General features: G+C 37.5%; 1 protein-coding gene across 2 annotated transcripts in view; it reads right to left on the bottom strand.

Moving 5' to 3' along the window:
* CTNND2 (catenin delta 2) overlaps positions 1-22,771 on the bottom strand; it is a 428,710-nt gene that overhangs the window by 391,913 nt on the left and 14,026 nt on the right. For both annotated transcript variants that reach the window (XM_050709047.1, XM_035552796.2), the window contains exon 2: positions 8,984-9,096. In XM_050709047.1, coding sequence (XP_050565004.1) covers positions 8,984-8,997 — 14 coding nt within the window. In that variant the 5' untranslated portion in view covers positions 8,998-9,096. The remainder of the gene's footprint in view (positions 1-8,983; positions 9,097-22,771) is intronic.

Genomic DNA, 22,771 nt, shown 5'->3' with positions numbered 1-22,771 from the left:
AGTATTTACAGTCTCTTTAGGCAATCTACTGCAGTGCTTATCTGTCCTTAATGGTAAATGGTATTGCTCAAATTTTTCAGAAAATGGTTTAAGTGGTCCAAACACAGATCCCGATTCTGTAAGATATAACTAAGTTTTACGTCAATAAAGATAAACATGGAAATATTGATCTTAGGAAGCATATTTCAAATTAGTGCAATATTCAAGTGTCAGGCTTGCAACAAGACATAAATGTGAATGTGACAATTGTTAAGAGTTTTCAGACATCTCAGTATCATCCTAGCAATGCACCGAGTTAGAAAATACACTCTTGAACTGTCTTCATTGGTTTACTTATCAGTAAATGATTACATGTAAAATATAAAAGGTTTTTATCCTGTTGTCTTCATTATGCTTTGTTTGAGTTTTTGTTTTAATTTTCCTGGTATTAGTGAAACAAAAAAAAAAAAAAGACAAGCTAATTGAGAGAGAGGCAAAGTGACAACTGGCAGCCCCAAATAAAGGCTTTTAGCTGAAAAGACCATTTCTTAAGGCACTAGAGGGAAAAATATCTATATCATTATTGTCATAGCTTCTCTGAAGTAGTGTGGATGAGATTAAAATAAAATCTGACACCTTAATTTCATAAACATGCCAGCATTACAAGTTTGGCAATGCTCGATGTTACTGTGTTACTGCTCTCATGGAGGTGATATCTCAGGCAGAAAAGGAGAGTACTTGGCAAGCAGGAGAAGGGAGAGAGCATCTGTGGAGGGGGTGTTTTACAAAGTCTTGTTGGAGTTAGTGCCTGCAGAGATATGTCTAGAAATGATACAACCTATAATACTATTGCAAAAGATATGGATGTATTGTAAAAAAAAGAAAATCACACTAGACTCAATTGCTTGGACATTTGCTGGAAATTTGCCTTTCAGCAACAGAAGCTTATCTGCTGCAAAACCGTGAAACTAGTTAGTTCCCTGTACGAGATCAACAGGACGAATCTGTTTTCTCAATGTGCTTTATTATAGAGAACTAGCACAAAGCAAAAATCTAAATTAATGGAAATACCAAAAAAGTTTTACGACTTTTGACTACCTCATTTTCATGATTTTTTTGGTACTTCAAACAAACAAAAAACAACAAACAAACAAACAAATTAAAAAAAAAAAACAACACTGGCTCCCTAAATCATAGAATGGCTTGCGTTGGAAGAGACCTTAAAGAACACCCAGTTCCAATCCCCCTGCCATGGGCAGGGACACCTCCCACTAGATCAGCTTGCTCCAAGCCCCATCCAGCCTGGCCTTGAACGCTTCCAGGGATGGGGCATCCACAGCTTCTCAGGGCAGCCTATGCCAGTGCCTCACCACCCTCTGAATGAAGTAAATACTGGACTTCCATACAGTGAGTACAGACAAATTCATACTTATGACAAACATCAGAGATCCACCATAATCATTCAGCAGGGTATTTATAATACATCCTTTATTATATATACATTGGCTATTAAAAGAAATTCTATACAACAATTGTTTTCATTTTGTCTTAGGAATCAACTGTAGAGATTTTAAAAAATTAATACACTTCTAAATAGAAAATATATCTAACATACCTCTAAATAGAAATAACAGTCCCACTGAGGAATAGAAATAAATAAATGGACAAAAAATGTTGTCATCTAAATATGTAATAGTTACATGCACTTCTTCTTCATGACTATAGCACACACAAAGATAAAATCTTAAATTTGAAATTTAAGAAAATTATAAACAATTCTTCATTGAAAATTTCTTTTCAGAATACCAAGTTTTCGGATTAGAATCCTTCCCCCATCACTGAACTGTTTTTTTGGATTTAGGATTATATGAAAATCAAATGTTATATCAGGTTGCTCCAAATGATCCAGTCATAAGTGTGATGTATTAATAACGGTCTCAAACTAACTTATTCACCAAGTCTGGAATGTCTATTGGGATACAGTGTCCATCACTGTTCAAGTCTATCTTTTGGCTATCTCATAGCCAAAAGATCAAGAGAGAGCAAGTACAAGGCAAAACAAACAAGGAAAGAGTATTTAAAATACTTACCTCAGTATTTCCCTAACCACTCTTCTTACTTCTAAACCACATCCTCTGACTTTCACACTCTTAAATGTGGTGCTACACATGAAGCCAGCAACATCAACTATTGACGTCAAACTCACACAGGAAATCAGACGTGGTGCGTTGTGAAACGTGTCACATTAAGCAGAATCTGTCCATTCTGCTTCTTGGCAACTTAACTACTTCACAAAATTCTTATTCTTAAACAAAGACTCCAGAAGTGCCCAAATGCTGTGTTTAGGCATGTAAAACAGTAGGCTGACTTTCAGAAGTGCTGGGTTTCAGCCTTTTACCTAGAGGAAACATATTAGCACAGTAATCATCATCCACCAAGTAGCAACTCAATACCATGAAAGTCACCAAAGATTTCTGTGACAGGTGAGTAGATTGTTGGAGACTAACAACACATCCTGAAACACCATTTGGTAAATGGGAGAGCTTCAGAGAGACGCATGCAAAGACCTCTGCTATTGTGGCAGTATACATTTTAGTTTTCTTGGAAAAACAGTTATGTCATAAGAAATTTGAATGTTACTAGATCTCATTTTGCAACTGATTTTTATAAGCATATGCTCTTTACAGTTTTGGTAATGTGCTTTATACAACTAGTGTTTTCCTGTCACTGTCATTTCTTTTATTTTACTGTGGGAAGTTCTGAAGGTATCAGTAAGAATAATGGTAACCAAAGGGAAAAAAAACAGGTATGTTTTCACCTTGGCGTATGAGAAAACAAACTATTGTATCTCAAATAAATATTCTAGTTAGCAGGGTTTTTTTTAATTTCATTACTTATATTTATATTTTACTTGTCTATATTTCTGGCAAGGTCCCTATAAAGACATACGACCATGAAATTTAGCACTTCCAGAATCTAGTACTTGCTGAGACAATCTTCAGAAAAAGTGAAGTATTAGTAAGACCTAAATCACTAGGTCACTTCATATCCAAACTATTGATGCCACCCATCTGTCTTGTCTAACTAGAACCCCTTCTCACCAGGCAGGATCAATCTGAGGTATGGAGCTATACCACAGTATTGCACAGTGACTCCAGTGCTGCATAGCTATAAGCAGTTGTATTGAGGTATTAAAAATTACCTTGCATTACTTTCTGTATCCTGATATCTATGATAAAATAAAATAAAAAAAGGTTATATCGTAAGTTTATAATGACTAAAATTGAGCCACCTGGAGCTTCACAGTACAGCTGGATACACAGCTCCTTGTGGGCCAAGTGTTAGATGTGAAAGAAAAGTGCAGAAAGGAAAAAGAAAAAAAAAGAAAAAAGCAGCCAGAAATAACAAGCTTTTAGCATGTTCCTAAAAACATGGTTTCTAGGGCACAATCTTAAGACATAGAGGAAGACTTCATAAAATTCCAGTTTCAAGGAGGTAAAACTGAGAACAATTTTCCTGGTATCTCCACTATGAAGTGCAAAATTTATAAATACCTTTCTGCTATGTGCATGTGCAGTTGTTTTAAGATTTTAGATCAAGATATGGCAGTAAACAACACTGAAAGCTGGTTTAGCCGGACTACCATTGCAAATATAGATAGCTGCTGCGCATACTAGATTTAGATACCCGTGTCTGATACCACCTATGTAACAAATATTAACAAGAAAAAATCCTTTTTGGTATTTGAGTGAATTTTAAAGTGCTTAAAAAAAATCTAACTTTACGGTATTAAAATATGCTGATTATAATCAGTCCAGTTTGATTATTCCTTGATAAGAAAAGGCATATGAATAATAAATCTAGATGCTACCAGATCACAGAATCACAGAGTTGTAGGGGTTGGAAGGGACCTCCATAGATCATTGGGTCCAACCCCCCTGCCAAAGCAGGTTCCCTAGAGCAGGCTGCCCAGGTAGGCGTCCAGACGGGCCTTGAATATCTCCAGAAAAGGAGACACCACAACCTCCCTGGGCAGCCTGTTCCAGTGCTCCATCACCCTCACCGTGAAGAAGTTCTTTCGCATGTTGGTGCGGAACTTCCTGTGCTCTACCTTGTGGCCATTGCCCCTTGTCCTATCCCCACAAACCACTGAGAAGAGGTTGGCCAAATCCCTCTGTCTCCCACACTTAAGATATTTGTAAACATTGATAAGATCCCCTCTCAGTCTTCTCTTCTCAAGGCTGAACAGACCCAGGTGTCTCAGCCTTTTCTCATAGGAAAGATGCTCCAGGCCCTGTATCATCTTTGTGGCCCTCCACTGGACTCTTTCCAGGAGATCCCTGTCTTTTTTGTACTGGGGAGCCCAGAATTGGGCACAGTACTCCAGGTGAGGCCTGACCACAGCAGAGTAGAGGGGGAGGATCACCTCCCTTGACCTGCTGGCCACGCTCCTTTTAATGCACGCCAGGATCCCACTGGCCTTCTTGGCCACCAGGGCACACTGCTGGCTCATGGCCAACCTGTCACCTACCAGGACCCCCAGGTCCTTCTCCGCAGAGTTCCTCTCCAGCTGGTCATCCCCTGGCCTGTACTGATACATGTAGTTGTTCCTTCCCAGGTGCAGGACTCTACACTTGCTCTTGTTAAACTTCATTTGGTTTCTTCCTGCCCATCTCTCCAGCCTGTCCAGGTCTCGCTGAATGGCAGCACAGACTTCTGTGATGATGATGATGGTGACATCACTGAAGGATGTATGGTCACTTCTACTGGAGACTCAGAGGTAGGATTTCACTTTAAATGACAGAATTTAAAGTAAATGCAACTGATTTAAAGATGGTTTTAAAAATGTCTTTACCTATAGAGGCTTAATAATAAGAGCTTTAAGTTTTGGTTTTAGTTTACGTTCTGCCTAAAAAGCATGCTTAAAACAAACACATCATTTCATTCAGAGATCAATTGATTTTATTTATTTTTTTGAATAAACTACATTAAAATAAGAGGATCTTTATCACCCATATTCAAAAAAGTAAAATAGTTTCATTTATTCAGTAGTAATAATGAAAACCCTTGTTTCAAGAAAAGGATCCAGAGCAGGAGGATTTTTCTTACTTTCTTCCACAGTACTGCTGAGCATGTATAGTTTCAAAAATAATAGTCCTTTGTTAATTTTAAATCCTGCTTTGTCACGTTCGAGACACTTTCTGTTACTTATACAAACATGAAGGGCAAACTGCACCCACTGTTTTCACTGGAGTTTCCATTCACTCATTCCGCTCCACTGGAGGCGTAGTAATTCCTCCGCGACAGGAACAGTATTACTGTCTCCCATAGTTATGGACCCACACTTATTTCATCAGTATATTTGAAACTGCTATAGGGCAAGTGGTACCCATCTTAAGTATAGTCCTTATCGTTTTATTGCTGTTGTTGTGATTTTATATTAGCTGTAGGTCTCCACTGATACTTGCTGGCAAAGGTTATACAGTTTTTTTCCACATGGGTGAAAAGTGATCTAATGCAATTGGCTATTGACCTGTTGTGAATATACCAGAAGAAGAAAAGAGATAAAAGTAAACTCCAACATGTATTTTAATTACTTGGTTGAAGCACGCTTTATTTTTCCAGAACTTTGGTGATAGTTTTGTCCCCGGGGTTTTTGTTTGCTTTTTCCTTAGAAGAGTAGCAGTATAAGGATGGAACTAGGCAGAATCGCACAAGTTGTACTCAGGGAGCGCAAACATAAGACTGGAGAATGAAGCTTCAAAAGCAGGACTTCCCATAACAAAATTCTAGGAAGGAGGAAGGGGGCTTCTTCCCTCTCTCTAATAAGACACTTCCACATTCAAACAGCTCTGTAATTGGAAAAGCAAAAGCTAAACACAGATAAACAGAGACCTAAATCTTGATAACTGTGCTATCGCTATAATACTGACTGCAATGGAAACCTTAAGTACCCTCTATTTACATATATTAACAAGCTCTATGTAAGAAGACAGATAGAGATATTAAAATCCATACTGTTGCTTCAGAGGACAGAAGTTGTCCCATATACTAGGTTGAAAAAAGAGTAAGGGAATCCCAAATTCTTTCAGAATTCATTTGTTAGCCACAAATTTATTCTTCTGATCAGCCCAGCCCTCTTCCTTTTTCTCCTACGCAGAGATCAGTCTCAAAGGAAGACTGCCACTATGTTCAGATACAGAGATGAGGTCAATAAATAATCTTCCCAGTAAGAAACATTGTTTTCTGAGGATTTTTAATTTCTATCAAATTAATAAGAAAACACAATTATTTTTAACTTCAAATATCTCCAGTTTCCCCTGTACACATACTGAAACCTCTTAAGAAAGTTCAGGACTTAATCTACATTTTTGGAACTATTCTCATCGCTTGAACTTCTTAGCTTGAAAGGAATTGATTGAAGTAGGAAAGCGAATAAACTTTAAATGTTAACGTGAACATTAATTACAAAAAGTCATGGGACAGAATCAATCTCTGCTGAACCTGAATCTTTATTCTCAAAGGAATTATCAAGTTTTGCCAAACCCAGTAACTCACATGAATTTACTTTAATACTAAACACAAGCAGTATTTTAAAATTAATTCTGATTATTTTCTTGAAAAAAAAAACAAAAAAAAAATTACCTGCAGATGCCACAGAAGTAACATGATTAATTGGGAATCTACTAGGGAACTCTTAATGAATGATTCAAAAACTTATAATATTGTCACTTCCAGTTCAGTAGCAAAGATGTTAACATTTAAATGATTTAACAACTTAATGAATGACATTTGTTTTTATGGTTATTCTGGGAAGTGTAGCCTGCTTCAGACTTCCTGGGTTTACTCTCTTGGCTGAATAAAAAAGACATAAAATTCTTCAAATTATACTGTATCAGTAAAAGAGTAATTTTTAAAATGTTTACAACTTTCAATAAAATTAGCCACCTTGTTTTAAGGCATGTCTGTCTAAAAAGCTTAGCTTCACAGGTGTTTATATCTACGAAAAAAGTATTTTGAAGCAAGTCTCTCTCTAACTCTACAGACTCCAGTCAGCTGGAAAGTCAGCATATCAGCCAGATTGATATTTAATTTCATTTAATATTGTTGTTTGTTCTACACCCTTCCATAATTTTTGAGTATTTTAAAACTAACAAAAAAAGGTCATGTAGTATGTAAGGGAAAAACGATGACCCAACATGAACAATACTAGACTATTAGTGATTTCCTTTTTAAATCACATGCCAAGTCTACGAACTCCTATTTAATTGTAAGTTTTCAATGTTATTTCAAGTAGTTGTTAAATGTTTTTAGTTAAAATGCTAGAAATTTTAAACTCTCCTATGTAAAACATTTTGGGGGCAATTATTATTATTATTTTCTTTTTTTTAAACATGCAGTCTCCTAAATTATTCCGGGTACTGGTTTGTTCTACAGAGAGATTAGTAGTCAAACTCTTAAATTTCTCAAACAACTGAAGAGTCTTAAGAAACAGATGAATGACCTCAACAACACTGATGACTAAAAAGTCTTACTTCACTGACAGGAAAGAAATTCACCAAAAAAAACATTTCCTTCTAAACAAGAAATTCCCCAGCCTCCATATCACCAACTGGAATAATCATAAGATAATAGTATTATTCAAACTTAGTTCAGGCAGCTTTTTTGAAATGCAGTCACGCTATATGTAAAAATGAAATTACTGTGGGAATGCACCTAAAGTGCAAATATAGTACAGTACTACATTGCAAAATGTGACCTACTCTGTGTTTAAATAATTCAAAATACTACAGATTCTCTAACGCCAATATAAGTGTAGCTGGTAAGAAAAAACACATAGATTAGAATAAAGTTTTCTCTTAGGGAGTTAATTCTTGATTTATTGTTAAGAATTTTTGTACTTAAATGAACTTCATCTACAGCTTCTGTTGAATTACTGAAAGATTCTTCTGAATTTTGCCATGTTAATGGCACTGTTACATATAGCATTTTTGTTGCATCTGTTGCATTCTACTGAATAGGTATTTCGTAATTAACATGGAAAACAATTTATCTAACTGAAGTGCAATCTGAGTTACTTAAACTGAGTTTATTCTTATAGTGACAGGTTTTTTCCAATTCCAGATATTTTCATATGTTTTTCTACTCGTATCACACAAAACTTAATCCTAAGCTTGGCATATTGTACTTCATCTTATGTATTCAAAAGATATCAAACTTAATATTTCCACAAATTAAAAAGGGAGATATGTCCATACAGCATTTTTCCTGATCTTTGAAACCCAAGTGCTATCATCTTTCATTTACTAACTTCATCTGAGAAAACAAACTACTGTGAAGAAGATCAAGGCTACCAAATCTTTACTCACACCAGACTGACCAAGAGATCAGCCTGCTTTTGTACAACTGCTTAAATAACACTGCCATCATCCAAACAATTTATCAGAATAATCTAATTTAAGAAAGCCAGTGTTTAAAAACATATTTTTAAGGTGATATTATTACATTTTGATGTCAAGTTGGCAGCTTTAAGTAACTAAATTACATATGCAGGTAAAAGGATCTCTCTAAAGCTTTTAATACTTTCAATGATGAAGTTTTGATAAAACAGATTCACACACTTATCAATACATCTCTGCTCTCAGACATCTCTGGCTGAAAATGATAGCTAGAAATAGGAATTCCACCAAACAGGTAACAGAAACAGGAGTTCTTCTATTAATCCACTCAGACTATAGCAAGTCGATGAATTCCAAATATGACTAGTATGTTGTTACTGGACAAAGCAGATAATAATTACATAAAATTCATCCTCTTCTTGAGCTTTTTTTAAAAAAAAAAATGTGGATCAGAATGCAAAATTCCAAATGACTAAAATCTCATGCTCCCTGATGTATGTATATGTATTTTTTACAAGATGATCAATGCTATTTATTTTCAATGGTAATTCATAACAGCAGCAATATTCATTACCAAACAAAGGAATTAGTAATTTATATATTACCTAATGCTGCTCATGCTTCCAGTTTCTGATCCAAGCTTACATCTCTCCAGTTGGCTAGCTACAATCTGACGTTCAGCTTCAAGTTCTCGAGTCAGTCTCTCAAATTGCAGTTCCTGAAAAAAATTAAATGAAACCACTCATTTTAACTTCTCTCGATATTAATAAGGTATCTCAGTATATAACAATAATCGTGCAAAAAAAAATGCTAGTATAGTATCTTACAGGAAAACCTTTTTTGTTTTAACACATTCACAATTCAAGTTTTTGAGGTAACACCTACTCGTTCCTTCATTCACTTTAATGATACGTGTCATAGAATCAACAGTTTATCAGGAATGGAATTTACAAGCCATATTAAAGTCATTCACAGTCCACGTAGATCTCTTACTAGCATAAAAATATGTTTTTGAAAAGGTGATCTAACTATATTGTCATAAGAAACAATTTCTATTACTTAAAAAAAAAAAAAAAAATTCTGCAGATGACCACATGGCGATGAAAGCTTTTCTAAATGAAGAAAAAAATTAGTCATCATAGTACAGGCTACTGAAATAAATTATACTGAAGTTATATTGCTATGTACTGAATATGGTTTAATTTCAGCATTTAACGATGTGCAGAAGGGAAACCCAAAGTTTTGGACAAAAACTGTATTTGAAATCCTGCCACTAATTGAATATATTCTCTTTTACTCTGTCAGGGAAGCCAGACTAGCCCCACCAGGCAAGGTTTATCCACAGACCTCATAAATATATTTCTAACAAATTTACATTTTTATACACAAGAGACTATTTTCTTAAATAAATAAATAATTAAAACAAGAAAAAATAAGTAAAATCCTCACTATTCCCTACACCGCTGTATTTCCCACATATGGTATCAGTACTTTTATCAAATACAAAATAGAAACACTTTTAGGGAATTATGTTTATTTTAATTTTGTCAGACTTTGCTGCCCTTTCATTTCGGTCATAGTTACATAAAATCATGTTCATACGTAAAAGGAAGACGTTCTCTGGCCTCTCTATGCATTTGTTGAGGGCTGAAGGAGATGTATTTTGTGAATCCACTTGATAAACTATTCTTGTGTCCACACAAATGCATTCATTCTCTCTTTCTCCCCCTTTTCTTTCAAGAGACCCTCCTGTGCTGCAGAGGTATGGGAAATGGTCTGAGCCCAGCTCTTAGACCCACTAAGTGCCTCTGAGGAACTTGGCATGTGGGAGAAAGGAAGAAATGGCAGGGGCAGAGGGAAGGATCCAAAAAGCCTTTGTCCTCTCTGCTACCTAAAATCTTTGACCAAGAACCCAGTAGTATATGGAGGCATAAAATTTTTAAGTCTCTGTCAGTAGGGAAACAGTAGCTGAAATGGAAGAAGGAAAGGGCTGGTGGCTGTTCTGTCTTATTTAGCTGGGCCATCCCCCTTTGTTTCTATTCTTACCGCCACGGAATTATTTCTCTCCTGCACTGAACGTAAGGGGGAACCACCACACAGATTATGTACAGCAAGGAAAAGCTGGTGTACACTGAATGGCCACTAACTATTTGACAGAGCCTACTTAATTCTGCATTCATTACTCCAAGCAAGACTACCAAGGGTGCACCGCCATCAAAAGAGTCAGACTGATGTAAAGAGCAACCAAGACGTAACACTCCTCGCTGAATGTTAATACTGCATCAGGAATCATAGTTAATATTCTCTGCACGTGCTTTTGTTGTACTCCAAAATGTCTTTTTCTTTGTTGTTTATAGATAACACTATTAAAAATCACCTAACAGAAATCACCTGGTTTAGATACGCCTACTTCACACAGAGCATTTGCTTGCTCACCTAATAAAATCACTTGTCTGAAAAGAGACTGTAGATTAACTTTCTAAGAGTTGTTATTCAAATCCTGGCCTTGTTTGAGTGAAATAATACACTTACTGCAGAAAGGATTGCAACAGAAATATTATTGAAGTTTTGAAGAACATAACATTAAAGTGCTATAGAATTTGCTACATGACCATGCTTATAGCTAAGCACATAAGCACTAAGAATTTTTGATAGCATGAAATAAAACAAAACCAAACATAACAGTTTACTTTCAAAACAAAAGCTTTAACAGCTGTTCTATTCCACAGCCTTTTTAAGTTACTTTATTCTATCACGGCAATGCTACCAATGCAGACTTTGAAGCTTAGCTTATGGCTTCAGCCATCCTCCTTCATTTCCTGTCCCAGCTGAGGTAGGCCAGACACGTTCTTGTCCGTGGCCTAAGAGAAGGCACTTTTTTTTTTTTCACCTGCATCATCTTTTTCTTTCCTGCTATCTGCATTGTATAACTTCTCATATATTTTATGTGCTTCATATTCCTTCAGTTAATCACTCCACTGACTACTTTCCAGACACTTCTGTATCTTCCCAAAACCTTTATGCCACAAGAAAAAAAAATGTTCTGAAAACAAATTAGTCATGAATCTGTTCTTCAAAACACACCTTTCTGTATTTGATGACCATCATTTATCTTTCTTTTTTACTCCTTTCTCTTCTCTTCTGCATTCCCTCTCTCTCTCATTTCCTAGCATACTTCAAGACTCAGCCTCCACTAATCTCCTTCAGTCCTACTATACGAATTCCTATTCTAGCAAATTCCCTAAAATTACAGGTTTAGGCAGGCTTTTTCTCCAAACAATTAGTCCCTTATTGAGGGAATACTTCTCTTCTTGAGATGTATAAATCCATGTTTTCTGCTTTTACTGTCCACAATATTTAAGTCCTGCCCTGCAGAGATGAATGGAAAAGGACAGTTGTGATTACAACCCTTCTTAAACAGGAAGCAGAGAGGTGCTGGATCACTTATGGAAAAAAATAACCTTGGGTTCCTCGAGCATGAAAGTGGCTGGAACAGGTAATCAGTAACTTCATTACTAGCTTGCTTCAATGGCTGCTATTTCTTACTTCATCGTCTTCTATCAGGTGACATCAGAAGTTACCAAGGGAAGGAAGGAGATAAAGGTGGGGGGAATGAGGATGTGTGAGGGGGCAGATCCACACAACTATCCCCATCCCTTATTTTCAACATTCAATATAACAAAAAATTGTGTTAGGTATTCCCTCATGTGATGTCCAACGTGCAGGTCCACAGGGTTGCCTCAGGAGTGAAAGAAGAAAAGGACTCAAGTAAGAGTAGGGAGAATCTGCTATTCCTTTTTATCAAGAATCTGTCAGAAGAAAAAAAAATTAATAAGCTTCCTCCTCTTTGTATGAGAAGCAGTTAGAGTGACTAATATTTGAATAAATCCATATGTTTAGATTTCAAGCAGCTGTCACAGTGCAAGAAGACAGAAACTAGAAACAGTATTTGCTTACATTTTATAAAAATAACCACTGAACCTGACTCCATCATTTGTCTTACTTGTTCTGTTTACAATCATTTTCACCAGTTCACGCCATGTTGTGTTATCATCACAACCTTCTATTATTCATTGGAATCAAGCTGATCTGAACATCAAATTTAAAAACAAATTCCTACCCGCTGATCATGCAAATCTGTTGTCAAGACAATCGCAGAATGAAGAACTGTGGGACCTACAATGCAACATCAACACTGATCTAAGTAATGCCACGTCAAATGCAGCCTCATAGACTGCAAAGGCCAACGATGCCAATGCACAGTGCACATGCAAAGACAACGCAACGCTGAAGTGACCAGTCTGACAGTCCTTAGCACTTAGCAACAGAGAAAGTGTGGGAGTGTGAAGCCAACAGAAAGATTAGACATCATGATGAGAGTAATCGAGAGAAATCACTCAAGAGAGCAGCTTGGAAAGGGAGGAACTTCATGACAACTTCATCAAATTGTACTGAAGTGCTAAAAAGAGTACCTATCTGCTAGGGCATGAAACAATTTGTATTTAAAAGTCGTAGTTGTCCACTATCAACATTTTTTGGGGAAAAAAATATTAATTAGTCTATAAAGGGCAACTGGACAGGTTTCCTTTTTCAGTATGGGACTTCTATTCCATCTACCCTCTACAGCCACTAAAGCATCAAGCAGTAAATAAGACTTGAGACAAACCATGTGTCTAGCAGTGGTCCAGAAAACTGAACAGGACTGACTGAAAGTTTCTCATTTGTATCTGCTGAGTGGCTTGTACTGACTCATTTGCATGTCAGGAGCAGTAAAACAGCTCCAAAGAAATGTGGCTGATACCTAGAGCTGATCTCGCCTTACTCTGCCCTTTGCAATCTTAAAAGTAATCCTTCAATCCTCTCACAGACAGATGTGTATTGAGGCTGAACAAAAGGCACAAAAAAATTAGCAGAGATGGTAAAAAACAGCTGAAAAAATTAATTTAAACATAATTTAATCTAAATTTAGGCTGACCAGCCTTGTGAATTTATTGAATTCCTAAGAATCTTAGTTTCACAACAGTAAAAGAGAAAAATTGTCTCACTTTTGACGGTAAACAAGCTACATAAAACCACATTGGTGCACTGACAGTCATTTAAATCTTCGAATACAGACAAATAACAGTACTGAGGAAAGGTTGGGAATCCCTGGTGAGATGAATAGAGAAAGCTTGGTTACAGCTAAACAAAAGAAATGCTCTTGTGGACTGAAGTCTCTTATAGAAATACCTTAGGAAACACAGAACTTCCTAAGGTACATAGGATGTGAAAATGTACAACACTCTCTACCTTGTCTTAATATATTCAACAAGAAAAGTTGTACCTCAATGTCACAAGCAGTCTGTGTATATTGCTATGCATATCCTACAGCATCATGCATACTTCCATACACTGCACATCTATAAACTCCCAATAAAGCCATTACTTAGCATTGTGGTGGCAACAAACCCTTCCTAACATATCATACTGAAAACACACGAGCAGCTGTATGCAAGGTACCTACTTCCGGTGGAAAACAGCAAAATCTAGGAAAGTTTAACTTGTTGGAAGTCCTGGAACAGCATTCAGACATGAACGAGACCTAATAGCCCACCCTACATCTAGAAGGAAAACAGAAAATCTTGATGCTTTCAAGAATGATTAAAAACATCACTGGCAATGCCCCTATCAATCTGACGCTGAATGTTGTTCAGAAGCTCCAACATTGGGCTTTAGAATGTACCATTCAGTCATTCTAGCTTCTCTACTTTCTCTGTTATTAGACTGTGTTTTCACTTGTACTGTTCTTATTCTTTTCCACTGAAGCATTTCATTCTTCTCCATTTAATAAAATTAGGGTGTGGGTAACTGCCCAGAACAAGGCAATAATTAGATGAACAGAATGGTGCAAAATTCCAATAACTCTGCAGTAAACACTTCACAGGATCTTAACAGAGGCATAAAAAGTTAAGATTCAAAAAAAAAAAAAAAGTCTTGCTAATAGCTATGAATGTACCTGTATGAAACTTCAAGTTTCCAGGTGACATCAATTTGGAGGAAGCAATTCATACATTGAAGGGCAGGACTGCCATTCCGACAGACCTTGAGAAGCTGCAGAAATAGACCAACAGGAACATCATGAAGTTCAAGAAAGAAAAAATGGAAAGTCCTGAACATCATGAAATTCCAAAGAGAAAAATGAGAAGTCCTGCATGAAGGCTGGACTAATCCCATATAATCAGGACAGCATCTATACAAAAAGGATGTGGAAGTCTAGTGGACAAGAACTTGCAGGTCAGCAATGCATTCCTGTGGTGATGATGGCCAACAATATACTTTGCTGCGCTACCAAGAGAACTGGCAGCAGGATAGGGAAGTAATTATCCCTCTCTGTTTGGTACTCATGAAGCTGCATCTTGAGTATAGTCCCTGGTTTGGGGCCAAAAGAACAAGAAACACAAGATTTTAAAGACAAAACTTCAGAGGGTCACCAAGATGGTTAGAGGATTGAAGCACACATTGAACAAGGAGAAGCTGAATGATTTATTTATTTATTTATTTATTTAGGCTGGGGAAGAAAAGGTCTCCTGAGGACCTAATTACAGACTTTTACTACTTAATAGGGGACAATAGGGAAGACAGCACCAGACTCTAGTCAGAGGTACATAGCAAATGAATAGATAAAAGGCAGCAGTGACAAGTTGGAATAATGCCTTATATGCAGTCAGAATTTGCAAAACAAAAAGACAAAAAACCGTCAAGGGTGGTTAAGCCCTGGAAGAGGTTGCCTAGACAGGTTGTGGAATCTTTAAATTTCCATTCTTGTAGATTTTGAACTGCACATCTGATCCAACACTGAAGTCAGTCCTGCTTGGCGTAGACCTCTGATGGTCTCTTTTAACCGAGACTTCCCAGGATTCTAGAACTGACTAATTCTGGGAATTATTGTTCGAAGACGTGCCAATCTGTATTATGGATTAGAAGAAGAGACCTGCCCAGAATAGATCGGTGACTACCAAACTCTGATCATCAACTTGCTTACATAAAGATACATTTGAGTTGACACAAGTGCTAGCATTTTATCAGCCAGAATCTGCATTTCTCTAGTTCATGCACTCACCTACGTGAGAGCTTTTACAATCACATACTTATCTACAGGAGACTAGCATGGCAATTCCCAATTTAGGCTGGTTTTCGTATGGATTATTTATGAAGTCAAGAACAATTTTAGATGATCATGTTTAAATATACACTATTTCTTCCTTTTCATGTAAGATTACTTCAGAGAAATCCCTTTCATGCCTTTAAAAACTTTTACAGAAATCAGACCCCATTTTATTTTCTATTTTTAGGATTCTGATACAAATGAGGTCACAATTACATTCAGTTGCATGTTTCAGCTCTCCAGGCACACTGCCCTGGTTCCTCTTTGAGTTACAGGCAAGCCTTGCTCTCTGAAGGCATACTGCCCAATTGCCTGGACTTCTGTTCCTAGCAAAATTACATTATTTCTTCTCCAGCACAATCACCAAAGTTATTCAAATTATCTTTTTTTTTTTTTTCTTTTTCTTTTTTGTTTTTGTTACAATTACCCAGTCCTTTTTAATTCCATTTTTCCTCCTGTTTTGTATTCAGCTGCCATCTTTTAGGTCTCTCCTTTTTTTTTTTTCCTTCTCACTAGTTTTTACATCCCTTGCCAACACGCACAATGGTTTATCATGCACCATGACTGCTGTGGTATTCCACTTCCTCTCAGGCAAACTACCTCAGTCCCCAAAGTAACGAAATGTAAGCAAAAGCCTTGGAGTGTTAGGACAGGATTAGAACTACTAAGAGCTTTCTTATCTCATATGTTGGCTACTATTCCTTTCGGAGTAGCAATGTAAAGAGGATGTAAGATAAATTGACTTTCTAACTCACTTTGACTTGCTTTAGGGCTTATTAAGTGTAAAGTTCAAGGTGGTAGCAAAACAAAACCTCTGAGACACTGGATATTCTCCAAGGAGAGCGAGAGAAACAGGGCTGGAGTTAAGTAACAGATCTTGACTCTTCAGTATTAAATTGGCCTGAAATTGTAATCCCAGTTTACTCCTCAGCTGTCAAAGATTTACTAAATCTATGTTGAAAATAATAACGTGTTAAAAAATCCTTTTATGGTGGCAGTTTTTGGGGCCCAGTTTTGCATGTTCAGGAAATCTAGTACATCAGACAGAACTGTGGACTGATGCCTTTTACCTTGATCTTCTGATACAAATCTGTAGGGTATTTCTGTTCTGAAAAGAGTAACGTTGTCCTGTTATAGCTGGAAGATGTTTATGATGATGTAAAGATTATTTGTATGGTTTAAAGATATAAAAAGCTAAGAAAGTGAAACAATGTGGTTTCATAAAGTGAAACTTCTAAAAATGATGTAGACATCGAAGCACTAAGAGAACACTCTTTGATTGTGACAACACACTCAGGTTCCACTTTTCTTTCTTCTCTGATCTATGGTCTGGTGTGCATTATGCCGAGATGCTAGTGATACCTGCAGAGGTGTCAGTATACCCACCAACATATGTGCATACTAAAGCCACACAACTCTTTGCATGCAATGTTTCTGCCAACGTTTATAAATTCAGTCTTCTCCAGCATCTCACTCATGGGGTTATCCAGTTCTCCATTTATACATCTCTTACTAGGCTTCCCTTCCAGAGTTTTGAAGTTACATGTCATCCTAGGCATTGCATGCAGATGAAGAGTAAGCATTTTAAATCCTGTCCAGAATGGTCTTAAGGAATTAGAGATGTCTGGTCGCTTCCTCTTCTCCTGCTTCCAGTGGAGAAATTATTCAGGTGAACAATCTTCTCTCTTGTTTTTACTTGTCTTGTACGAGACTGATTTCTCAATCAATACATAGACAGTCATTGTAGTACATCCAAGAACAGACTGCGTAATTTGCAATTATCATTGAATGTTTGAATTAATCAGGATTGTAGATATGAATATTGTCATGAGTAGCTATTAAAGAACTAGTTATTAATATGTTGGTCAGAGATTCAGAAATTATATAAAGCAAAACAGGCTAGTTATTTTTTAGAATAACACTGTATGCAACCTAATGTCTACAAGATTTTGCTCTTCTTTTCTTCCAGCTAATAACACAGAAGCTTGATTTTCTGCATACTTGCAGGACTCAGTTTGCTACACTTACTAAACGTGGCTGGACTTTCAAACAAATAGAGAATTATAATGAAACTGATTTTAATGATTTTTTAAACAACAACAAAAGTCTAGTATTCTAGCAGACAGTACATTGATTAGTCAAATAAATTACATATTTCTACTACTCTGAAGTAGTAAAGAAAAAAAGAGAGAGTCTTTCAAACAGAACTGGCTAAAAAGTTGAGCTTAAGGACTGCAAGCCCTCAAGATTTGCTCATTTTCTCTCACAGATGATTCTGCGGCAGTAGCATTTAAATTTGATAGTCCAAAATACGCTTCTGAATTTTTCCTCTTTCATTACTTCTGCCATTAAAAATATAAAAGGATGAGAACTAGTACAATAATTAGACAATTCATACCTTTTCTGGCTACCCTGCAGAAATACCATGCATTAAGGTAATTCCCAACAGATTCATATTGTTTCTTATGAAAGAGAAAAGCAATTAGTAATGAAAATGTTAGTTTTAAAAAGGTAACATTATGATCTTAATGTGGTATGAATAGGCTCATCATTTGAACAAAGTAAAAAGGTTTTCATAATGAAATTACAGTCTAAAAATTACCTGTTTGAAAACAAGAAGGTAAGGAACACACAGTTCAGGATAACACTTGTAGTATGGACAAAGATAATTTATTTAATTTGATTCTAAGGTCTTTATCTAATTGAATGAAAATAACTTGTATGGATTGACATTACAAAAACACAGTATGGAATCTGCAGTACTGGCTGTCTAGTAACACAGAGACATTTTCAAAGAGGTTAGAGAGGAAAGGAAGGTACAAAATTAATAGTTCTAGGAGTCTTCTACTATCTCTATGGTTTGCACAGTCCACCAGAAGGGTGACAGCAAGACATGGAACAGAGACTGAATTTTGGATCCCAGCATAGGGAGTGCTCAGGATGCCCACAAGAAAAGACCAAATTCTTGCCATAGTCTCAAACAGTGCACAAAAGATGGTTTGAAACCTTACAGCTGAGTTGTTCTTTAACAGTGATCATTGTGTGATCAGATCTAACTTCTCCACCAAAGCCAGAAAATCAACCAGTTATAAGGCACATAAAGAGAGAAAACACATAACAGCAACAAAGTCAAGCATTTGCTAAGAGTTAAGTCCTCACAGGCAGCATGATACAGTATCCTTAACAACACCATACTGGAAGCACATGCAGGACCAACATAGGAGTCAAGAAAAGCTTAAGACAACAAAAAGAAGCTAGCACAGTGAAATGGGAAGGCAAAGGAAGTCAATGGAAACAAAAAGTCTCCTTCTGAAAGCTGAAATCATATTCTTCCTAAGTGACCGTAAATAATGACAGATTAAACATAAAACCACAAGACAGTACAATATGGTTTTGAGTGGCAAATATCCAAAGGCACCAAAGCTAACAGCAAATCCTCCTTCAAATGCATCAGGAGCAAAAAGCTGCCTGGGGACTCTGTAGGGCCACTGGGTGATCAGGATACAAAAGGGTTCACTGAAGAGAAACTAAGTGATTCCTTCAGAAAGGTTTGTGCTAATTCATGGGAAATTCCCATGGTAAGAACTCACTGAGGGAGCCTTATGACAGAATCTGTCAGAAAATGAAGTGACTTCAGAATAGGTTCATGAAACACAGTGACAAAATAAACAGTACCATCTGATCTTCCAGTTTATTTCCTCAGGAGTTCTGAAGGAACTAAAAACTTGCATCGCTTAAAACTGAGGCAGTACCTGAGAACTGAAAGACACTGAATTCGGTGGCAGTTTCCAGGGAGATTTGATTTGTACCAGGCAAATAAGAAGGGCCTGTTGCATGGAACAGAATTAGCGGACACCGTGATAAACACGAACTACTTATCCTAATGGCTTCTGTATGGCAAAGTACTTTCTTAAGCAGGAGATGAAGAGCAGTAATAAAGGGTAAACTCTCACAGATGAATGTGTCCACCAGTGAAGTTCTCTTTCAACATTGATTAATACACATACAACTGACTTGAAATGAGGGAACAAGAGGGTGACCATGTTTGCCAATTATACAGGAGCATGTATGCCAGTAAGGTTGATTACATAAAGTTTGAGAAGGATCTTTTCACAGTCTGAAAAAACAGGATACAAAATGAGAGATGAAGTTACAGAAGGTGATCCTCAAGGAACAAAAACAATCTTAACTTCACATGCTCTTCACAGGCCCTTCAACTGCCTCAAAATGGCTTCCATGAGTTGCATTATTTTCCCCAGAAACATAATGCTGACTAGGTCTGTGGTTTCCTGGATCTTCCTCTCTGGCCTTTTTGCAGAGGTGTATAATATTTTTTGTTTTCCATATATATGGGATTTCCCCTGAATTCCATGATCCTTCAAAGATGTTAAGGATTGCTTTTGTGATGATATCAGCCAACTATCTCAGCACCCTCAGATACATCTTCCCATGTCCCACAAAGTTGTACTTGTCTGGTTTGTACAGATGGTTCCTCACTTGACCCTTCTCTACTGTCTCTGTATGGCTATTTGTCATTGCTTCTTAACTGAGTTTTGGGGCCTGGCATTACTTGTAAAGAAGGCCAGGTACCTCAGCCGTGTCTGTGCCATTTTTAACTAACCTGCTGGCCCTATTCATCATCAGGCCCACATCTTTCTTGTACATCTGCTTCCAGCTAACATACCTGCGGGAACTTGTACACTATTCTTGTTATCTCTTGCCAATTTGAGCTTCAGCTGAGCTTTTGCCTTCCTAATTGCACCTCTGCACATTGAAGCAGTATTTCTATATTCCTCTTTTTGGGAGTCTGCTCCATTTTGCACTGCTCTAGTGCTTCTTTCTCTATTTGAACTCTCTGTAGCTCACTTCTTTCCAGCTGATTTCTTTTTATGCTTGCTCCTTTTCCTTCATAAGAGGTTAGACCTGCTCTTGTGCTTCAAGAAGCAGCTATAGAAGAAAATCAGGACTCCAGACACTTAAACTTTCCCACTGTGTTCCTGTAATTCCAATGACATTGTAACTAGGACCCCACAAGGAACTCCATTTCTTCTGTTTTGTTCTCCAGAGTGTGAGGACTGGTGCACTGGCACTTGAGATGATGTCCCATCTGCTCCTTGCCTCCAAGGAGAGTGTCGTAGCCTCCCCTCTCACTCTGCTCCATATGTGCTTTCATATTGTCCCCTCTGGCCTTGCTTGTCTCCAATTCTTTAACCCTAGCTTCAAGTCCAATTTATTGTTAGAGAGAATTGACAAAGATGTCCTTGCACCTGTTTGATAAGTGGATCTCTTCTCCCCACCGTAGCTCACAATCTTTGGAGAGTGTCACCTGATTATGGAAGCTCAAATATTGTCAATGACACCAGCCACACAGGTAGGTGTTGACCTAAATGATAAGTCCACTTCTGCCTGCATCCTTCCCTGGCAAAACTGAGTAGAAAAATCCAAGAACCTGTCTCCTTGACTTCAACCTCAAGGTCTCTGCAGTCTTGCTTAACTTTTTCCAGGTCACACTTCACAATATTATTGGTGCCCACATGGAAGGGCAGCAAGTCTTTGGGCTTGATGAGTCTTGTTAGGATTCTTGATGGAAGCAGCCAACATCCCTTGACTGTGTCAAGTCACCAGATGCACACCAGTTTCCCACAGAAAGGACTCTTCTGTTGATGATACTCACTATTGTCTCTTCCAGAGGAATGTATTCATCCTTCCATTCTATTGCCAAGACTCTGCATCTGTTCTTCAGCTCATTTTTTTTTAGATGAGAGGGGAGCTTCTGTCTTGCTGCCACAGGTCTCAAGCTTCCAGGGTGCCTTGTTCTGCTATTCTTTCCGTATTTAAGTTTGCTTCTGATCTTCTGCTTTCTGCACAGAGGCCTCAGATATTGCCCCTGGTACGCTGCTGCTGAAATCTTCTTTATTTCCTGCTCAGTCACCCTACTGAAACATAACTTACCTGCACTGCCTGCAGTTCCTACGCCTTCCAGCTCCACGGTCCATCAGGGCACGTGCTCCAGAGGCAAAGCCCCTGTCCTGACCCCAGCCCAGTGAAGAGCAGCAGGCCCTCCCTGCTGTCACTTACCCAAGTGTCTGCATCCCCCCTCTCAGGAGCTCTGGCTGAGTCAATGCCTCTGTCACTGTAGGAACAGCTTATGGTCAGCAGCGTCATGTCACCACCATTTGATCACCAGCTTTACTACCAGAATGTTATGCCACTGAACAAGTGTGCTAGAATCTAGAAAACTCTGAAGTTCTGCTCTTTTCATGTCAGAAATGACGTGGCAGAACTGAAAAGATAGAGAGAAGGGCTGCAATGATGATTAAAGGTATGAAATGGGTTTTCTGCCAGGAAAAACAGAGATGTGGTGCTTCCATCTGGAAAGAAACAGCTTAGGGAGTATACGACCGAGGTCTACAAAACCCTATATGGCATGCTCATTAGCTCTTCCAAACCAGAAAGTAGGGCGTATCAAATGAATAAGAGGCAGGCTTGGAAACAGGTGAAAGAGGCTGGTTCTTTACCTAAAAGACATGTTTATTGATGTTTACTAAACACACAATGAATTTACTGGGTTGTCGAAATATGAAAACAGGCAGATTTTTATTATTACATTGTAGTATCGTGTATTCTTTCCTTCTTCTTACTCTTCCTTCCGCATAAGCATATGGTCATTGGCAAAGTCGAATTGTCTGACCATGGACAGCTGTTCTCATTAGTGAAACATACATTTATTGCCACAAAACAGAAACCAGAAAACATAATCAATCACATATATGTATATACACATATATACATATTCATCCACGAAACATCCAGACTCGGAATCTGGACCATTCCTCCAGTATAACACAAAATATTTTTAATGAACAGCCAAACAAAAGCCTTGCAGTATTCATTCCATGGAAAATGGGACACAAGAATTTGATGCACTGTAGTGGATCTGTGGCTATGATTCTGGGAGATCAGACGAAAATGACACTTCCAGAAGTATCAGTCCTCACTAAAATAATGAAGCTGCATTCACAACAACAGTGATTACAGACTCTTGGTTCTAACACTAGTCATCAGCCACTGAAACATCAGTAGATGAAAATGGACAGAAGCATCTCTACAGGGATGTTCCTCACAACAGAGATACCAGATTTATAGCTACAGTACAATTACAAAACAAGAGCGTCATAGGAATCATTGGTATTGATCATCAAAATAGGAAGAAAAGAATTCAAATCAATGAAATCAACTTGTTCTATAA

The sequence above is a fragment of the Cygnus atratus genome, chromosome 2 (genome assembly GCF_013377495.2).
Source record: "Cygnus atratus isolate AKBS03 ecotype Queensland, Australia chromosome 2, CAtr_DNAZoo_HiC_assembly, whole genome shotgun sequence".
NCBI classification, from domain to species: Eukaryota; Metazoa; Chordata; class Aves; order Anseriformes; family Anatidae; genus Cygnus; species Cygnus atratus.
The sequence above is the reverse complement of the archived record's forward strand: the minus strand, read 5'-3'. Positions and strand labels throughout refer to the sequence as shown.